Here is an 18,201-nt window from a genome sequence, read left to right on the forward strand (position 1 = left end):
AACCTGGGACTCGGCGTGACCACGTAGATATCAGATAACCTGGGACTCGGTGTGACTATATACAGATAACCTGGGACTCGGTGTGACCACCTACAGATAACAGATAACCTGGGACTCGGTGTAACCACGTGCAGATAACCTGGGACTCGGCGTGACCACCTACAGATAACCTGGGACTCGGTGTGATCACCTACAGATAACAGATAACAGATAACCTGGACTCGGCGTGACCACCTACAGATAACCTGGGACTCGGCGTGACCACCTACAGATAACCTGGACTCGGCGTGACCACCTACAGATGACCTGAACTTGGTGTGACCACGTGCAGATAACTGCAGAGTCAGGTCTCCCAGCATTGCACCCTGCCACAGTCACCCCCACACGGGCTGAGCCCCGGGCAGCACGTGTCTCTGCCTCTCTATCTCAGCCTCTCGTCCCGTCCACCACTCGGAAGGCGGGAGGAAGGAACAGGCCAGGGCTGGCAGCTCAGAACCCTGACATGACTTCAGTTGGCCAGCAAGTGGAGCTGCCGTGGACTCACAGACCTCGAGAGCAGACTGGGGTTGCTAGGGGGTGGGGGTGCGGGAGGGCGGGATTGGGAGTTTGGGGTGAGCAGACACACACAGGGGTACATGGGATGGATAAACAAGAAGGTTCTGCGATAAACCGTAATGGAAAAGAACACAAAAAAGAATGCATCTATGTATGCATAACTCAGTCACTTTGGGGTACAGCAGAAATCAACATAACATTGTGAGTCAACTATCGGTTCAGTTCAGTCGCTCAGTCGTGTTCGACTCTCAGCGACCCCATGAATCGCAGCACGCCAGGCCTCCCTGTCCATCACCAACTCCCGGAGTTTACTCAAAATCATGCCCATCGAGCCGGTGATGCCATCCAACCATCTCATCCTCTGTCGTCCCCTTCTCCTCCTGCCCCCAATCCCTCCCAGCATCAGGGTCTTTTCCAATGAGTCAAGTCTTCACATGAGGTGGCCAAAGTACTGGAGTTTCAGCTTCAGCATCAGTCCTTCCAATGAACACCCAGGACTGATCTCCTTTAGGATGGACTGATTGGCTCTCCTTGCAGTCCTAGGGACTCTCAAGAGTCTTCTCCAACACCACAGTTCAAAAGCATCAATTTTTTGGCACTCAGCTTTCTTCACAGTCCAAATCTCACATCCACACATGACCACTGGAAAAACCATAGCCTTGACCAGACGGACCTTTGCTGGCAAAGTAATGTCTCTGCTTTTTAATATGCTATCTAGGTTGGTCATAACTTTCCTTCCAAGGAGTAAGCGTCTTTTAATTTCATGGCTGCAATCACCATCTGCAGTGATTCTGGAGCCCAAAAAAATAAAGTCAGTCACTGCTTCCACTGTTTCCCCATCTATTTCCCATGAAGTGATGGGACCAGATGCCATGAGCTTAGTTTTCTAAATGTTAAGCTTTAAGCCAGCTTTTTCACTCTTCTCTTTCACTTTCATCAAGAGGCTCTTTAGTTCCTCTTCACTTTCTGCCATAAGGGTGGTGTCATCTGCATATCTGAGGTTATTGATGTTTCTCCTGGAAATCTTGATTCCAGCTTGTGCTTCCTCCAGCCCAGCATTTCTCATGATGTATTCTGCATAGAAGTTAAATAAGCAGGGTGACGATATACAGCCTTGATGTACTCCTTTTCCTATTTGGAGCCAGTCTGTTGTTCCATGTCCATTTCTAACTGTTGCTTCCTGACCTGTATATAGGTTTCTCAAGAGGCAGGTCATCTCGTCTGGTATTCCCATCTCCTTCAGTATTCTCCACAGTTTATTGTGATCCACACAGTCGAAGGCTTTGGCATAGTCAATAAAGCAGAAATAGATGTTTTTCTGGAACTCTCTTGTTTTTTCAATGATCCAGTCGATGTTGGCAATTTGATCTCTGGTTCTTCCGCCTTTTCTAAAACCAGCTTGAACATCTTGAAGTTCATAGTTCACGTATTGATGAAGCCTGGCTTGGAGAATTTTGAGCATTACTTTGCTAGCGTGTGAGATGAGTGCAATTGTGTGGTAGTCTGAGCATTCTTTGGCATTGCCTTTCTTTGGGGTTGGAATGAAAACTGACCTTTTCCAGTCCTGTGGCCACTGCTGAGGTTCCCAAATTTGCTGGCATATTGAGTGCAGCACTTTCACAGCATCATCTTTCAGGATTTGAAATAGCTCAACTGGAATTCCATCACCTCCACTAGCTTTGTTCGTGGTGATGCTTCCTAAGGCCCACTTGACTTCACATTCCAGGATGTTTGACTCTTGGTGAGTGATCGCACCATTGTGAGTATCTGGGTCATGAAGATCTTTTTTGTACAGTTCTTCTGTGTATTCTTGCCACCTCTTCTTAATATCTTCTGCTTCTGTTAGGTTCATACCATTTCTGTCCTTTTTTGAACCCATCTTTGCATGTTGGTATCTCTAATTTTCTTGAAGAGATCTCTAGCCTTTCCCAGCCTGTTGTTTTCCTCTATTTCTTTGCATTGATCGCTGAGGAAGGCTTTCCTATCTCTCCTTGCTTTTCTTTGGAACTCTGCATTCAAATGGGAATATCTTTCCTTTTCTCCTTTGCTTTTTGCTTCCCTTCATTTCACAGCTGTTTGTAAGGCCTCCTCAGACAGCCATTTTGCCTTCTTGCATTTCTTTTCCATGGGGATGATCTTGATCCCTGTCTCATGTACAATGTCAACTATACTTCAGTAAAATAAGTACATAAAAGGAACTGCTCTGTATTCAATCCTGGAACGTGCCGATCCGTCAGAGAGAGGGGGAAGAAAGGAAAGTTTGTGAGGTGCGGGGCAGAATAGACACATGTACGCGTGTGGCCGAGTCCCTCGGCTGTTCGCTTGAAACTAAGACAGCACTGTTAATTGGCTATACCCCAATACCAAAAAAGTGTAAAATTTGGATTAAAAAAAAAAGGAAAGCTCATGCCATCTGCGAAAAGACTCTCAAAGCAAAATGAATGCTTGTTTCCTGAATTTTTAAGTGTGTGCCCAGACAGCTGAGGCTGCAGATCACTCAGCTGACAGCTGGGAAGACAGAGTTCCCGGAACAAGGCCCAAAGTGACCCACACCGCATCAGGGTGTCCTTTAGGACTCACGGGACACTCGCTTCCACAGTCCACCCCCAGAGGCAGAGGGCGACCTCAACTCTGAATTCCACTCGCCCACAGCGTCAAGCGCAGTGAAAATCTGAGCACCTTTGACCGGAGAAGCAACCTCTATGGGATTAAAGCAATTCTCTTCCTTAGGAAAGAAAAACAGGCGGTCTGTCATTACCTGCTCCCAGCGGCGTCTGTCCGTCCGGCCTCAGTCTAAGCGACTCGGCGGCTGGGCCCTCCCTGCACTGTCTCAACACCTACCAAGAGGATTAAAAATAACCTCCTTCCCTTTTAATTTTGCGTCACCCCTCTACCCTGCGTGCCCTGGGGACGCCCTGAATGTTTAATCCCGGTGGTTTGGGGGTGGGGGGAGGTTCACCCTTGTTGAGGTGCCGGCTGGACGGGAAGCCCTGGGGGAAAGGGCCCCCTGGTGGCCCTGCCCGGAAGAGCACCGAGCGCCTGGGCCGAGGGCTCAGCGTTCGCGGGCAGAGCTGTGTCTTTGCTGCGCTCGGCGCCGCCAGCGTCCCCCTCTGCGTGGGTCCCGGCCAGGCCTGCCCACCCTGGTACCTCCCACCGCCCCACACGCTGGGCGACCCAGTCTCCCCTCTCTGCTCTGAGATGGGCAACTGCCCCCTCACGGGCTTGTGCCGTGCGTGTGTGCGCACGGTCACACCCATGCACATGCGGTGTACACACATGCATGTACACATGCTCACGTGTGCACACGTCCATACACATGCATGTCACACACCTGCACACACTTGCTTCTGCCCCCCAGGTTTGGCTTTGCACCCTGGCCTCTTGGGGGGCGGTTCTGGCTGAAGAGGAAGAGGGTTTGGCCACCCAGGGCAGTTCCAACCTGGGGGTCCGGCCAGGGGCAGCGCCGCCCCGGGGACAGGCCCAGGGTGACTCAGACAGCTTGCGGCCTCTGGCAGGGGTGAGGGGCTGGTGTGGAGTCTGCAGAGTTGGGGGGACGCCAGCCCGTCAGCCCCAGGGGAGGAAGAAACCAACAGTCCTGCAGGGCCTAGATGTCCACCAGCTGGGCAGGGGCCAGCGAGCTGGGCAGGCAGGGCCCTCCACTGACCCACGGCTGAGGAATCCAAACTCCCACCCTCGTCCCAGGGTCCTGGCCCCAAGGCCGGAGCGGCCACAAGTGCGCCCGCTCAGCGCCAACCTTCCTGAACCCTCTGCCCCCCAGCCGTGGGCCCCAGACCCTCCTTCCCCGGCAGCTGCATGGGAGCATCTAAACCTCGAAACCCTGCATTCAATTCCTCTCTGTTCAAAATCACCACAGGGGTTCTTACTCAGCAGAACCCTGGCTGAGATGTGATGGGTGCAAGGATCACCTGCAGATCTGGGCTGGCCGGCCTTACCCGGTTAGAGGCGCCGAGATCGTGTCACGTGTAAAATGGGACCCTGCCAGTTGCAGGCCTGCAGTGGCATCTGTCTGGGGCCACCCGGGACCTTAGTGTCTGCGGAGCGAGGCTGGGCTTCGGCAAGCCGGGGGTGGGTGACGGACCCCACTGCGTGGGGAGATCATAGGCTTTGAGCTGCTCTGCGCTGGGGCTGCAGGTCGTTGGTTTGAGGAACCCTGACTTGGGTGACACCCTAGATGCCTGGTGACCAGAGAGCTCCCGCGGCAAGCCTGTCCCCAGCGGCCACAGGGCGGAACTACCATATGGTCACCTGACCCCAGCTCCCTGGAAACCGATCAGGTGAGCACGGGCGCCAGAGCCAGAGCTGGGTGTGCGGGCAGAAGGGAGACATTTCACTCTCAGTCTGCCCTCTGGACCTCCCCCGGGAGTCCCCTGCCCTGAATTCCCCACCCTCTCTCAGAACATGCAGGGGAACCCGAGGACCGGGTCCCTGAATGAGCACGGCAGCGGCCTCCCCCGCCCACCGGCGCCGGTGGGCAGGAGGGCAGCTCTCGTCGTGGGAGCTGTCCCTGGACTCACACGGGAAAGATGCCCGTGGCACTGTATCAACAAATCAGCACAGAGCCAGAGGGCTTCTCTTTTTAAAAAAGTGAGAGAGGAACTTCTCTGGTGGCTCTGTGGGTAAGAATCCGCCTGCCAGTTCAGGGGACACGGGTTCTACCCTGGTCTGGGAAGATGCCACGGGGCAACCAAAGCCTGCGAGCCACAGCTACTGAGGCCTCCAGCTGCAGCTACTGAAGCCCGTGTGCCTCGAGCCTGTGCTCCGCAACGAGAGGAGGCACCGCAGTGAGAAGCCTGCGCCCCCAACGGAGGGCAGCCCCTGCCGGCTGCAACCAGAGAAAGCCGCGTGTAGCAACGAAGACCAGCGCAGCCTAAAGTAAATAGATTTAAAAAAAAGGATTCTTTATAGAAAAAAGTTCAAATATAACTTGTTTAAAAAAATAAAAGAATAAAAGGAGAGGTAAAAGAGAAGATGACACATAGTCAAAGCCGTCAAGCAAACGAATGACAGAGATGCAACGAACCCCAAGCGTACAGTCTGGAAAACGAGAAAGGTTTCTCCTTCTCCTCGTTCTTCTCCGGGAGAGAGGGGAAAGAGAGCCTGGGAGGAAAGCAGCCAGGCTGCCGAGGACTGAACACACAGATTCTGCGAGTGTCCTCTGGACGCCTGAGACAGGAGATCCGCTCGTCTCAGAGACTGGGTCCTGGGCCCCCGCGGCTTTAGAGGGAAGAATCGGCAACAGAGACAGAGGTGACAGCCCCCTGACTCCAGCGCTGCCTTCCCGGGACTGTCCGAACCTCCACAGGGCGGGGATGGAAGGCGGCCCCCCGCCGCTGACCCGGGGGCCCCCAGGAGCCGGGAGCAGAGGCCGCACAGACGGTGGGTGGCCACCTGCCTGCTTCTGTCGCGTGTTCTGTGTAGCAGAGAGCCACGTGTGCCTTCCACCTCACTGAGAGCAAGGCTACTTTTGAGAATTGGAACTCCTGAAATGACATGGAATCCTTTTGATTTCTCAGGGAAAAAAAAACAACCAAAACTCAATTTTTAAAAATTACACAGTAGTAATCTGTTCATGATGGGAAAACTTTAGAAAGATGAGCAAAAAAAAAAAAAAAAACGAAGCCTCACAGCAATGCCAGGATGACCCCATCACCATTGAGTCATATATTCTGTGTCCTCGTTTCCCAAGACCAGATGATCACTCATGGGGAGTATCTGTATACATTGAGTAGTCACTTCTTTTTTGTACTTGAAAACTGCACTGCACCTTTCTGATTTTCTTACATGCTGATTCACGGGTCCATGTGAACATAATTTTATCTTCAGTTGTCAAAGTAATAAATTGATTAAGGTGTTAACCACTGCCTGAATATTCATTGTAAGGACTGAAGCTGAAGTTCCAATACTTTGGCCACCTGATGGGAAGAGCCAACTCACTGGAAAAGACCCTGAAGCTGGGGAAGATTGAGGGCAGGAGGAGATGGGGATGACAGAGGATGAGTTGGTTGGATGGCATCACCCACTCAATGGACGTGAGTTTGAGCAAACTCCGGGAAGTGGTGATGGACAGGGAGGCCTGGCGTGTTGCAGTCCATGGGGTTGCAAAGAGTCAGACACAACTTAGCCACTGAACAGACACACACCACGGGCTGACAACGTCCATAAAACGACATAGGGGTGGTCCCCCAACTCCTGCTTGCCAGTGTAGCTTCCAGCCCTGCACCCATCCACACCATCTCTTTCTATTGCTTGCAGGAAAATTCGAGAGAGCTCAGGACTGTCCCCCAACCCCGTTTCAGTCCCATCGCCACACTAGGGTCTCCACACCGTCTCTGAGCCCTCGTGCTCACAGCACAGGGCAGAAGTGTGGACCGCCGGGTGGACCTGCCACAAGACCACCGCCACCCGAGCCTCAGGCAGCAGCCCCCACCCCAGGGCTGGCCTGACCTCCCGGGGACCCCTCATGGTATCCTGACCTTAAGGTACCATCCGGACTGTCTTGGGGCTGGGGTGTCGGGGTCTTTTGGACAAATTCCCCACTTGTTGAAAAGGAACCTAAGGCAACACTTTCCCGTTTTTCTGTTCTGAGGGCTGTCTACACGTGACACCGGGAGAAGCTTGGCTCACTGGGGGCCACGAGGAGACTCCGCCCACCAGGCCGAGCTCTCTTTCTGCCAAGAATGGCAGACGGGAAAGGCACAAAGGGGCTCGGTCACCCCTCGGGTCCCCGGGCCTCCAAACTCACCCCCAGGGCCACCAGCATGCAGACTATCTCCTGTGTAGGACAGGAGACGCTGCTTTAGCTGGTTGGCCCGTTGTTCGAGGCTGAGCGCTTCCCAGGGCCGCCTTTTTGAAATGAGTAGCTTGAAACCATCAAGCTCTGATGCCGGGGGTGGGGACGAAGGCCAGATCGTCTCTCACCGCCGTCACATGTGCTCACGGTGCTCCCTTCTGAGGTCTGAGAACTCCTCCTCTCCACCACCCCCAGCGCCGGCTGAACACGCACCAGGCGTCCTGGCTCAAGGTGGCCCCGGGGCCAGAGCATAACCTCTGAGCTACGGCTGCTGGGAGCTGGGAGCCAGGCTGCCGGGGGCCCCGCTGGGCTGGGGAGACAACCGTGGCCCCCAGGGCGCCTTGGTCCCTGGGTCCACGGACAGCGCGGCCCACCAAAACCCAGCCCTGCTTTCTGCCGTAACCCCTGGAGGAGAGGTTCTGTTGGTTTCCGCATGGGGAACAGCAATTCCTGTGGCATGTTTGGGGACGAATAGTCCTCCAGAATGAAACACCTTTAGGCTGCGGCCCCGTGCTGAGAAGGGCCATCTGGGGCCGTGGCTCTCAATGTTTGGGACGTGACCCACTTTTTCCAATGCAACTCCTTACATAAAGCGTCAGGAGACCATAGCTTCCTTTGTCAAGGTGCACTCTGACACTTCACGTACATGTTTCCACGCCAGTTTCACCCCTGGGTGCTGACTGGTGGCTCGCTGGTTGGGGGCGACCTGCAGTCTGACCGTCACTAGGGGAATGAGTTCCCCTCTGCCCCCCAGCTGGCCCGTGACTGTCCAACACTCAGCCTCTCATCTCGCTGGCAAACATCCCCGTGCTGCCACGAGGATGTTCCAGCAAATGAGACTTCTCCTCATCTCAGCACTGCACGCCCCTCCCTTCAGGCCTGCCCGGGTCCGGGGCATGGAGCCAGGCTGGGCACCCCAGGCTCCGCTGTCCACTGAGTCTGCAAAGCGCCCATCCAGACCTTGCTTGGTTGCCACTCAGAGAAAATGGGGCCTCTCCCCCAGGGTCTCCCAGCCCGCCACGCCGAGTGGGGAGCTGATGGTGGCCCGGTGGCCCTCCTGGGGAGGGGGACCAGAGGGGCACTTTGCCTGAGAGGACCTCACGGTAACTGTCTGGGTCTGGGTTTCACTGGAGGGTCATTGCCCCCTCCCCTCCCTTCTCCAAACATGGGCGGGGCGGGGGCAGTGTCTGCGGAAGTGGGGGCAGAAGGTGAAGGTGGATCTTCCGGGTGTGGCTGGGGCCCAAGTCCACTGGGGCTGGTCCAGAGCGGGGGGAGCGCTCCTGAGAGGTACCGCACCCAGGAGTACTGGACCCCTTCCCTGCACTGCCCCACCCCCACTCTACTCCTTTCTGCTCACTGGAGAAAACTCTAGGAGAGAGCAGGGTTCCTGGAGTCAGTGGGAGCCCCCGGGGAAACGGGAAAGGCCACATCTGCCACAGCTCCCCCACCCCAACCTTGACCTCCCACCCCAACCCTGACCTGCCACGCCAATCCTAACCTCCCACCCATCCCTGACCTCCCACCCCAACCCTGACCTCCCACCCAACCCTGACCTCACACCCCAACCCTGACCTCCCACCCCAATCCTAACCTCCCACCCATCCCTGACCTCCCACCCCATCCCTGACCTCCCACCCCAATCCTAACCTCCCACCCATCCCTGACCTCCCACCCCAACCCTGACCTCCCACCCAACCCTGACCTCCCACCCCAACCCTGACCTCCCACCCCAATCCTAACCTCCCACCCATCCCTGACCTCCCACCCCAACCCTGACCTGCCACGCCAATCCTAACCTCCCACCCATCCCTGACCTCCCACCCCAACCCTGACCTGCCACGCCAATCCTAACCTCCCACCCATCCCTGACCTCCCACCCCATCCCTGACCTCCCACCCCAATCCTAACCTCCCACCCATCCCTGACCTCCCACCCCATCCCTGACCTCCCACCCCAATCCTAACCTCCCACCCATCCCTGACCTCCCACCCCATCCCTGACCTCCCACCCCAACCCTGACCTCCCACCCCAACCCTGACCTCCCACCCATCCCTGACCTCCCACCCCAACCCTGACCTGCCACGCCAATCCTAACCTCCCACCCATCCCTGACCTCCCACCCCATCCCTGACCTCCCACCCCAATCCTAACCTCCCACCCATCCCTGACCTCCCACCCCATCCCTGACCTCCCACCCCAATCCTAACCTCCCACCCATCCCTGACCTCCCACCCCATCCCTGACCTCCCACCCCAACCCTGACCTCCCACCCCAATCCTAACCTCCCACCCCATCCCTGACCTCCCACCCCAATCCTAACCTCCCACCCATCCCTGACCTCCCACCCCAACCCTGACCTGCCACGCCAATCCTAACCTCCCACCCATCCCTGACCTCCCACCCCAACCCTGACCTCCCACCCCAACCCTGACCTCCCACCCATCCCTGACCTCTCACCCCATCCCTGACCTCCCACCCCAACCCTGACCTCCCACCCCATCCCTGACCTCCCACCCCATCCCTGACCTGCCACGCCAATCCTAACCTCCCACCCATCCCTGACCTCCCACCCCAACCCTGACCTCCCACCCAACCCTGACCTCGCACCCCAACCCTGACCTCCCACCCCATCCCTGACCTCCCACCCCAACCCTGACCTCCCACCCATCCCTGACCTCCCACCCCAACCCTGACCTCCCACCCAACACTGACCTCCCACCCCAACCCTGACCTCCCACCCCATCCCTGACCTCCCACCCCAATCCTAACCTCCCACCCATCCCTGACCTCCCACCCCAACCCTGACCTCCCACCCAACCCTGACCTCCCACCCCAACCCTGACCTCCCACCCAACACTGACCTCCCACCCCAACCCTGACCTCCCACCCCAATCCTAACCTCCCACCCATCCCTGACCTCCCACCCATCCCTGACCTCCCACCCCAACCCTGACCTCCCACCCATCCCTGACCTCCCACCCCATCCCTGACCTCCCACCCCAACCCTGACCTCCCACCCCATCCCTGACCTCCCACCCCATCCCTGACCTGCCACGCCAATCCTAACCTCCCACCCATCCCTGACCTCCCACCCCAACCCTGACCTCCCATCCCACCCCTGACCTCCCACCCAACCCCGACCTCCCACCCCAATCCTGACCTCCCACCCAACCCCGACCTCCCACTCCAAGTCTGACCTCCCACCCCAACCCCGACCTCCCACCCCAAGTCTGACCTCCCACCCCATCCCTGACCTCCCACCCCAATCCTAACCTCCCACCCCAATCCTGACCTCCCACCCAACCCCGACCTCCCACCCCAAGTCTGACCTCCCACCCCTGACCTCCCACCCCAACCAACCTCCCATCACAACTCTGACCTCCCACCCCAACCCCGATCTCCCACCTCAACCCCAAACCTGACTTCAACCCTGACCTGACCCCACCCGAGTCCGACCCCATCCTCCAAGGGCCGGCCCTCCGGACGTCCCCACCTCCCAGCATCCTACAGTGGCCACGCAGGGGGCGTGTCCTGGTGTCCGTGGTCCAGCGAGCGGCCTCCGGGGCAGGCAGCCCTGCACAGGGGTGTACGGAGCTGAGAGAGGAAAGCGGGGAGCAGGGCTCAAGGCCAGGCTGACCCAGGGCCACAGGGCACGGGAGAGCCAAAGCAAGGGGGGTCCAACTGGCGGGCGGGACCAGGGCAGGTCCTAACCCCGCAGAGCCGGGCCTGCCTCCTGGAGCGGGTGCAGCCTGAGCACAGGCTCCCCGGGGCCCCCCAGCACGTCTCCCAGGCTCCCCCGGCTCCTGGCCAGGGGCTTCGGCTTCCCAGCTGGGATGCCCACGGGAAGAGTCAGGGAACAGCAGAAGGCGGGTGGATTTCTGCACAGGCCCCGCTGCTGCCTCTGCAGAGCATGGAGGGCGGAGAAAAGGCCGTGGGGGAGGCGTGCAGGGCACCCTGGTCCTCGGGCTGCGGCAGCGATGGGGCAGCAGGAGCTGCTGTCTGGGGGACACGTGGCCCCTCGGGGCCTGCCCCCGCCCGCGCCTCGTCTTCTGAGCCCACCTTCACGGGGGACAGAGCACGCTGGGCACGGCCGGCTGCAGCCCACTCACCACGCATGACCCAGCCCAGAGCAGCTAGCCACGTCCCTCCTGCCACACCACCCTCCCCGGCGCCAGGCTGGGTATGGGCAAGCAGGCTGAATGGACCTGTGCATAAACCGTCCACACTACGCTGGAAATGCCAGCTCGGGCCTCTCAGAAGGGCCCTCCCCTTCCCTCCGACGAAGGCCTGTCTCCCCCCTGCCACCCCGGACCCTCAGCTTGGAGGGCGCAGCACGCCGGTCAGTGGAGAAATAGGACCAAACCAGGAAACGAGAAAGCAGGACAGGGCGGGAGGTGGGTCTCGCGCCCTTGGCCAGCGTGTCGGGATGCACCCTGAGCCTAGCCCTCTCCCAGCGGAGCGCAGGCCCAGTCCCGCCGGGCGCTTGTTTTGTGTGTGTGTGTGTGTGTGTGTGTGTGTGTGTGCGCACGCGTGCTTCTCAAACACCAAGTTGAGCACACACAGGCTGCGCGCTTGCTTGCGGCAGAAGGACTGAGAGATGGCTGCACACCAGCCCCGCCGGCAGGCCCGCCAGGCCCGCATCCAAGGCGGCGGGTGAGGCTCCGACTTCACACCACACGAGGCCTTGCGTTTCAAGTCCGACTGGCCTAGAAAATGGTCGCGGGGCTTTGAAGCCGGGGAGCGTTTCCTAAGTGGGTGGGAGGGAAGGCCGCTGGCTTCTGTGAGGCCTGGGAGCCGCCGCGGTCACTGGCCTCATGTGGGCCAGAGGCCGGGAGACTGACCGCCAGCCCTGACCCCAAAGCCACACGGTTCCAGGACACATGGCTGGAAGCCCAGCCTTTCCGGGCACCATGGAGCCTCCCCGTGCCAGCCTGGAGCGTCCGGCTCCAGCGCCAAGGTCTGGAGCTGGGGGGCCTCTCCCCGTGACTGCTGAACATGCCCCAGGATGGGCTCACGGTTGCCGGGACTCGAGGTCATCCTGGCCTGAGGGATGGACGCGCTGGAATTGCAGCCCTCGGGGCTCAGCAGACAGTATGCGGCGACTTTGAAAATGTGGTTTCAAGTCGATCATCTCAGAGCAGAACCAAGTGGGGTGAGGAAGCCTGTCGCTGCTAGAGGTGAGTCCACGTGGGAGCTCGGGGCACTCCGCACGGACCCCAGGGAAGACCCCCAGGGACGCAGTGGGAGAGCTTGGAGGGTGCAAGGCCCAGGTGCACCCCGGCCCAGCCCCACGGGGCTTACTGTCTCCACGGGACCCTGAGTCACCGCTGACCTGCTCTGCATGTTGTCATCAGAAAGTAGGTTTATTCTGCAGGTCGCTGTCAGGCTGGGAAATCACTGAAAGACGGGCGTGGCGGGGTTCTCTATAAACAGCCGCCAGCTCCCCGAGGTCCCCACCCCGCCACCTCCTCTGGGACCTTCCGGGTCCCCTGGGTCAGTCATTCTTTAGAGAAAGGCTCCTTCCTCTGTCCTGGCCCAGATGCACCAGCAGCGGGTCAGGTAACCCACAGTCTAACCTTTTACTGTAGCGACCCTCCCTTTACTTCAGAGGCCTCACTGGCCCCAGCACACACACCTTCGCTGCCCTGCTGGACGGTGGGAGACGGTGCGGCCGGTGGAGGGGCCCGGGCTGCTCCCCCCCGCAGGTCACTGTGGCCGCCGGGGCCACCTTGTCACGGGGAATCGGCCTGAATGGAGCTGCCGTGGGTGCACGGTGACGCAAGCTGTCATGGTCCTTCCCGGGGAAGCAGCTGAGTTATCAGAATTATCTGATCATTCTGGTGAATTACCTGGTGAAATTACGGGAGAAGGGTTGATGTGGGAAGGAAGGCCCTGCCCTTCTCGGGGTGGCTCCTGACCCACCACATCTCTTAAAGGCGCCCTTCAGAGTGTCCTGCTGGGCCTTGACCAGCCCACTCCCACGCTCTCTGATGGGCAAATGCTCCAGAAAGAGGTGGAAAAAGCGGACGGCCCACCTCGGCCACTTGTCCAAGCGCTGGAGCAAACCAGGAAATCCAAACCCAACGTCCGTTCAGCCCAGAGCGCGCTGGGCGACGTGGTGCAACACCGTCTCCAGCCTTGATTCACTTGTGTGTGTCAGTCGGTCGGTCATGTCCGACTCTTTGCGACCCCATGAGCTGTAGCCCACCAGGCTCCTCTGTCCACGGGATTCTCCAGGCAAGAATACTGGGGTGGGTTGCCATGCCCGCCTCCAGGGGATCTTCCCGACCCAGGGACTGAACCCAGGTCAGTCCGCATTGCAGGCGGATTCTTTACTGACTGAGTCACAAGCGAAGCCCTTGTTTGGCTCAGGATGACTGTGAAATCGCTTACTCGTCTGGGCATTTACCACCTGATTGCCGGCTGGGGGGAGGAGACAGGAGCCCACATTCGCCCTGGCCCCATCTAGCCCCTCCCTCCTGGGTCCTCAGACCCCTGCCATCAGACACTCAGGGTGCGGCGGGGCGAGGCGGGGCGGGGGGCCCTCCTGGGGGCATCCATGGAGGAAGCATATCCATCTTTCCACTCAGACGAGTGACTGGGTCTGTCTCAGAGACGGGTCTCGCATCCTTACCCCAGGAGGATCCTCTGCGGATCGTGACGGCAGGGGTGGGGAGCGGCGGCGGCGGGGGAGGTGGTGCCCAGCCTCCGAGGTCCCTAGGCAGCCCCCGCAGCCGCTCGGGGTCCCCTGCAGGCCTCGCCCAAGAACCGTGGAAGCGCTATTTTTATACTGATGCACAACAGTGCCAGAACGCCTTCCGACCTGACGAGACACAAAATTTAGGTGCTGGGAGAGAGACTTCAATTTCAAGCTTAAAGATTACTTTGGGTCCCCCAGGACTCAGAAGCAATTTAGAGCTGATACCCTGAACAAGAGAAAGGTTAGGAGATTAAGACCAACTGCTGTTTGGATAAATGGCTGGTAATTGCCCGCACCCGCAATTATACACGGGGACATAATTTCTTTTCCGCTACCTTTCTCCTCTCCTGAGTCCCGTCAGGATTCATTCGGAAGGAGCCCACCTTGGTCTTCTCCTGCCGAGCCTTGGTGACGTCGTACTCCACCTCGTCCATCAGCGCTCTGCACGCTAAACAAGGCAAGGAGCGCGCGTTACTCCCGGAAGGGCCCCCGCCCCGAGCCCCCGTCCAGCTGCAGAGTCACGAGCCCGCGGTCCCCGGGGCTGCGACGGCTCCCCTCCTCCGGTCGCTTCTGCACAGGCTGAGACGCGCAGAACTTTCAAAGACAGCCAGACCGAGGCTTCCTTTGCTTATCCTTTGGCCCCCTGTGTTTTTCATAAACCACATACGTTTTACGTTTTCATGTAAAACACACCTTTTGTTTTTTTTAAAGAATAGAGAGACCTCCGCTCCGAGTCCTTCAGCGTTCCCTAAGCCCCACTGGGTCACAGTCATTACACCCACAGAGCCTCAGCAAAGGAAACATTTTGTCCAAAACCGGGCCCTGCTCCCAAAGACACTCTTTGGCTGAGTTTAAAATCTCAGGGAACCTCTGAAACGGACCTCCCTACCCAGCTCTATAGCTGATTCTGCGCCTCTTCCCAGGCAGGGCTGCCCAGCTGAGAATTCTTAGCAAGAAAAAGTAAACGAAGTGATGCCTCCAGCATCAACCTCGTTTGCTCAACAGGACGCTGGTTTTGAACGTTCTGTCTTTGCCCCCATTCTGACACGGATGTCGGAGGAGCCCAGCAAAGCCTGGGCTGCTCACAGCCCCTTGCCTGGTGTGAAACGAGGCGCGAACGCGTTTTCTGTCTGATTTGAGCACTGCATTTCAGGGGTGAAGAGGATAACCTTTAAATTCCCAAATCTGAACGCCGGCACAGCCGACCTTGGTTTTAGCGCTGTTTCCTGGTTAGCATCGCCGACTCAATGGACTTGAGCTTGAGCAAACTCCGGGAGATGGTGAAGGACAGGGAGGCCTGGCGTGCTGCCGTCCATGGCGTCGCAAAGAGTCGGACATGACTGAGCGACTGGACAACAACCCACTGAACACCAGAGAGGAATGGCGTGGGCTCAGCCTGCATCAGCGGCAGCAAGGGCCAACCACAGTCTTGCCGACGCCGACACTACAGACACACCCTGCCTGCCCCGTGCTGGGTCGTGAGCCACACTTTCGACACTCCTCGGAGCCTGGAGAGTGACCCTGTGTCACAGTGAGGCTTAAAGAGACTGGAGGACGTTTCCCAGTTCCTCTCTGCAGGCCGCTCAGAGCACGTCTGCACGGACGCGGGCAGGTCCGTGATTGAGAGTCAGGCCGTGGGTCACCCAGCCCAGCTGCTGACTGGGTGACCCTCGGGCAGTGTGAGCCATCCTTGATCATTAGGGTTACCTACTATGGAGGCGCCGGCCCCCTGAGCAGCACCCGCTCTTTCTCCATCCTCAGGCCTCCAAGAACAGCCCATCAGTCCAAGGAGACAGCAGGAGCTGGAAGGGCAGCGGGCGGTTGCCCAATGCCAGGAGAGCCTGGCATACCTGCTCCTCCATCCCCAGGCTGCAGCCGCACGCCTCCATCCCAGTTTTCCGGGCCTTGTAACTTGGCTCTGGAGCAGGCATCCCAGCACCCTCCTGAAGTCCCTTGACCCAATGATGCCCTCCTGTCACTCGGGACCAGCGCCCTGGGCACTCGGGGCAGCTCTCCCGGCCCCCTGGACGGCAGCCTTCCTCCTCTGTGAGGGGCCTCAGCCGCTGCCCTTCCAAGTCCACTACGGTTCCAGGAAAGGGTCTCCAGGGGGGTCCCTGACCCGCCGAGCCCACCGGCCGGGGTGGGGGCCACACCTCCCTGGCCTTGCAGCTGACGGATGGCCTGGCATCTCGGCCAGGAGGCCTCCTGGGAACAAAGCGTGGGTGACCGCTGCAGCTGAGGACCACTCAGGATCCCTGGGGACAGACAGGTGTGAGGAAGAATGTCCTCGAGGCTCCTGACACCCTTCAGTCCTTTCTTCCAGGAGGGGAAGGGAGTGGGAACCAGTCTCGCGGCCGCAGGGAAGGGAACGGTCAGTGCGAAGGGGCAGTGGCTGGTGCGGCCGCAGGGCCATGAGACGGCTTCCAGAGAGCGATATGGCTCCCTCCCCGCCCAGAGGACCGCAGCAGGCCAGCCTGAGGAGCCCCACGGAGCAGGGCCCGGGGGACCAGGAGGCTCCACGCTCCAGCAGTACCGCCAGCCCTTCCTGCTACAGCTGCCCGCCTGGAGGGCAGCGGGGTCCCTGTTCACAGCCCAGCGCTTCCGAGCCTGCCCTGGGGTGCCTGCTTCACTTGCTCTGACTCACTTAGCTCTCTTCATCAGAGGGTGAGGATAACCTAGAAGTCACCGAGTGTCCACATCCACTCAGCGGACTGCCCCCCCCCAGCTGGACCCGGCAACCCTCCCGGGACCCCAGTCCTGCCTGGCTCTCGCTCTGTGTCTGCAGACTTGGGTTCCAGGGTGTTCCAGGATCCAGCAGGTCTAGGATGTTCCAGGCTCTGTGGAGCTCACGGGGTGGACCTAGCCACTGTGCCTATCCCCGGGCTATCGGTCCTGTTAATGTCCTGCTCCTTTCAGCTCGGGCCAAGTCTGGGGAGCGCCAGCACAGGCCGGGAAGAGGAAAACGGAGTGGACGGCAGGGTCGCCGTGGTCCCCACGCCCCCGGCCCTGCCTTCTCTTCTGTGGCACCAGCTGCCTGGAGTCCCAGCCTCCAGGGGCCACACTTGGCGATCAAGCAGAGCTGCTCGGGCAGAGGTGAGCTCCACCCACGTGGAAGGCCGGGCTTCCCGGACAGCCCTGGAGGGCGTGAGGTCGTCCAGGCCTGCGTCCTGACCTCCCCGGCTCAGGGAAGGCGCTGCGCGAGCAGAACAGATCATTTCACATTTTCGCCCCAGGTCACAGAACAAGTTAACACAGTCACATCAGCGACCTGGGCCTCCACATTTCTAGTCCGGCATTAATTTAAATGTTAATCTGAAATCTTCACTTAAGTCACTGGAGTTTCGAGTTTATTAGAGCAGGCGGCAGGCCTGGAGCCTCCTGGGGGGGTTGGCGGGTCACGTTGCCTGCCAGAGGGCGAGCCCTCTCCCCAGCTGGGCCCGCCTGTCTCCTCCCTCCGTCTGCCTCTTCCTCTCTGCCGGCCTCTCCTCTCTGTCTTTCTGGGAGTGAGATTTGGAAATGGGGAGGAGACGCAGCGGGTGTTCGGGGCCGTTGGGATGGTCCCTGGGGGCTGCAGAGGGCAGGTGGGGGGCACCTCCCTTCCCAGCCCTGAGGGTGGGGACGGTGCCCAGGAAGCCTGCAGCCTGCCGGCCCCCTCTGCTGACACCACTCCCGCAAGAGAACACGCGTGACCTGGGGGGTCCAGACCCCTCTCCCCACGCCCCACTCCCACACCCTGCTGGGCACATGCCCTAGAGGCTCAGGAGTCACCCGCGTTCAAGGACCTGTGGTCTGCAGGGTGATGCGAGAAACAGGGGCGTCCCAACAATAGGTCCCAGCCAGGCCCTCAGGGCGCTTGTGTTTGCCTGGAGGGCAGCGCGCCCACCAAGGGGCACAGAAATGAGCAGTGCGGGCCGGGGGCTGCAGACACCTCGCCAGTGAGGTGAGTGAGGCTGCCTGAACCCCCAGAGCCGCCCGCAGCAGCCAGTTCTGTGCACCAGCGCGGGTGACCAGCAGATTCACCTGGGCAGACGCTAAGACACAGAGCAGGGTCCCAGCCCAGGAGGGGCCCAGGCTCTGCCTGCGTCCCACCACTGAGCCACCTGTCTCCGCTACGTGGGGCCCCAGCTCCTCCGGG

At 59.3% G+C, this 18,201-nt stretch overlaps 1 protein-coding gene across 1 annotated transcript in view; it reads right to left on the bottom strand.

Moving 5' to 3' along the window:
• CNPY1 (canopy FGF signaling regulator 1) overlaps nt 1–14,500 on the bottom strand; it is a 47,084-nt gene extending 32,584 nt beyond the window's left edge. Inside the window, exon 1 of the mRNA XM_065939657.1 lies at nt 14,402–14,500. Within this exon, the coding sequence (XP_065795729.1) occupies nt 14,402–14,500 (99 nt within the window). The remainder of the gene's footprint in view (nt 1–14,401) is intronic.
• Nucleotides 14,501–18,201: the final 3,701 nt, after the last annotated feature.

Source organism: Muntiacus reevesi, chromosome 6 (genome assembly GCF_963930625.1).
Source record: "Muntiacus reevesi chromosome 6, mMunRee1.1, whole genome shotgun sequence".
Classification (NCBI taxonomy): Eukaryota; Metazoa; Chordata; class Mammalia; order Artiodactyla; family Cervidae; genus Muntiacus; species Muntiacus reevesi.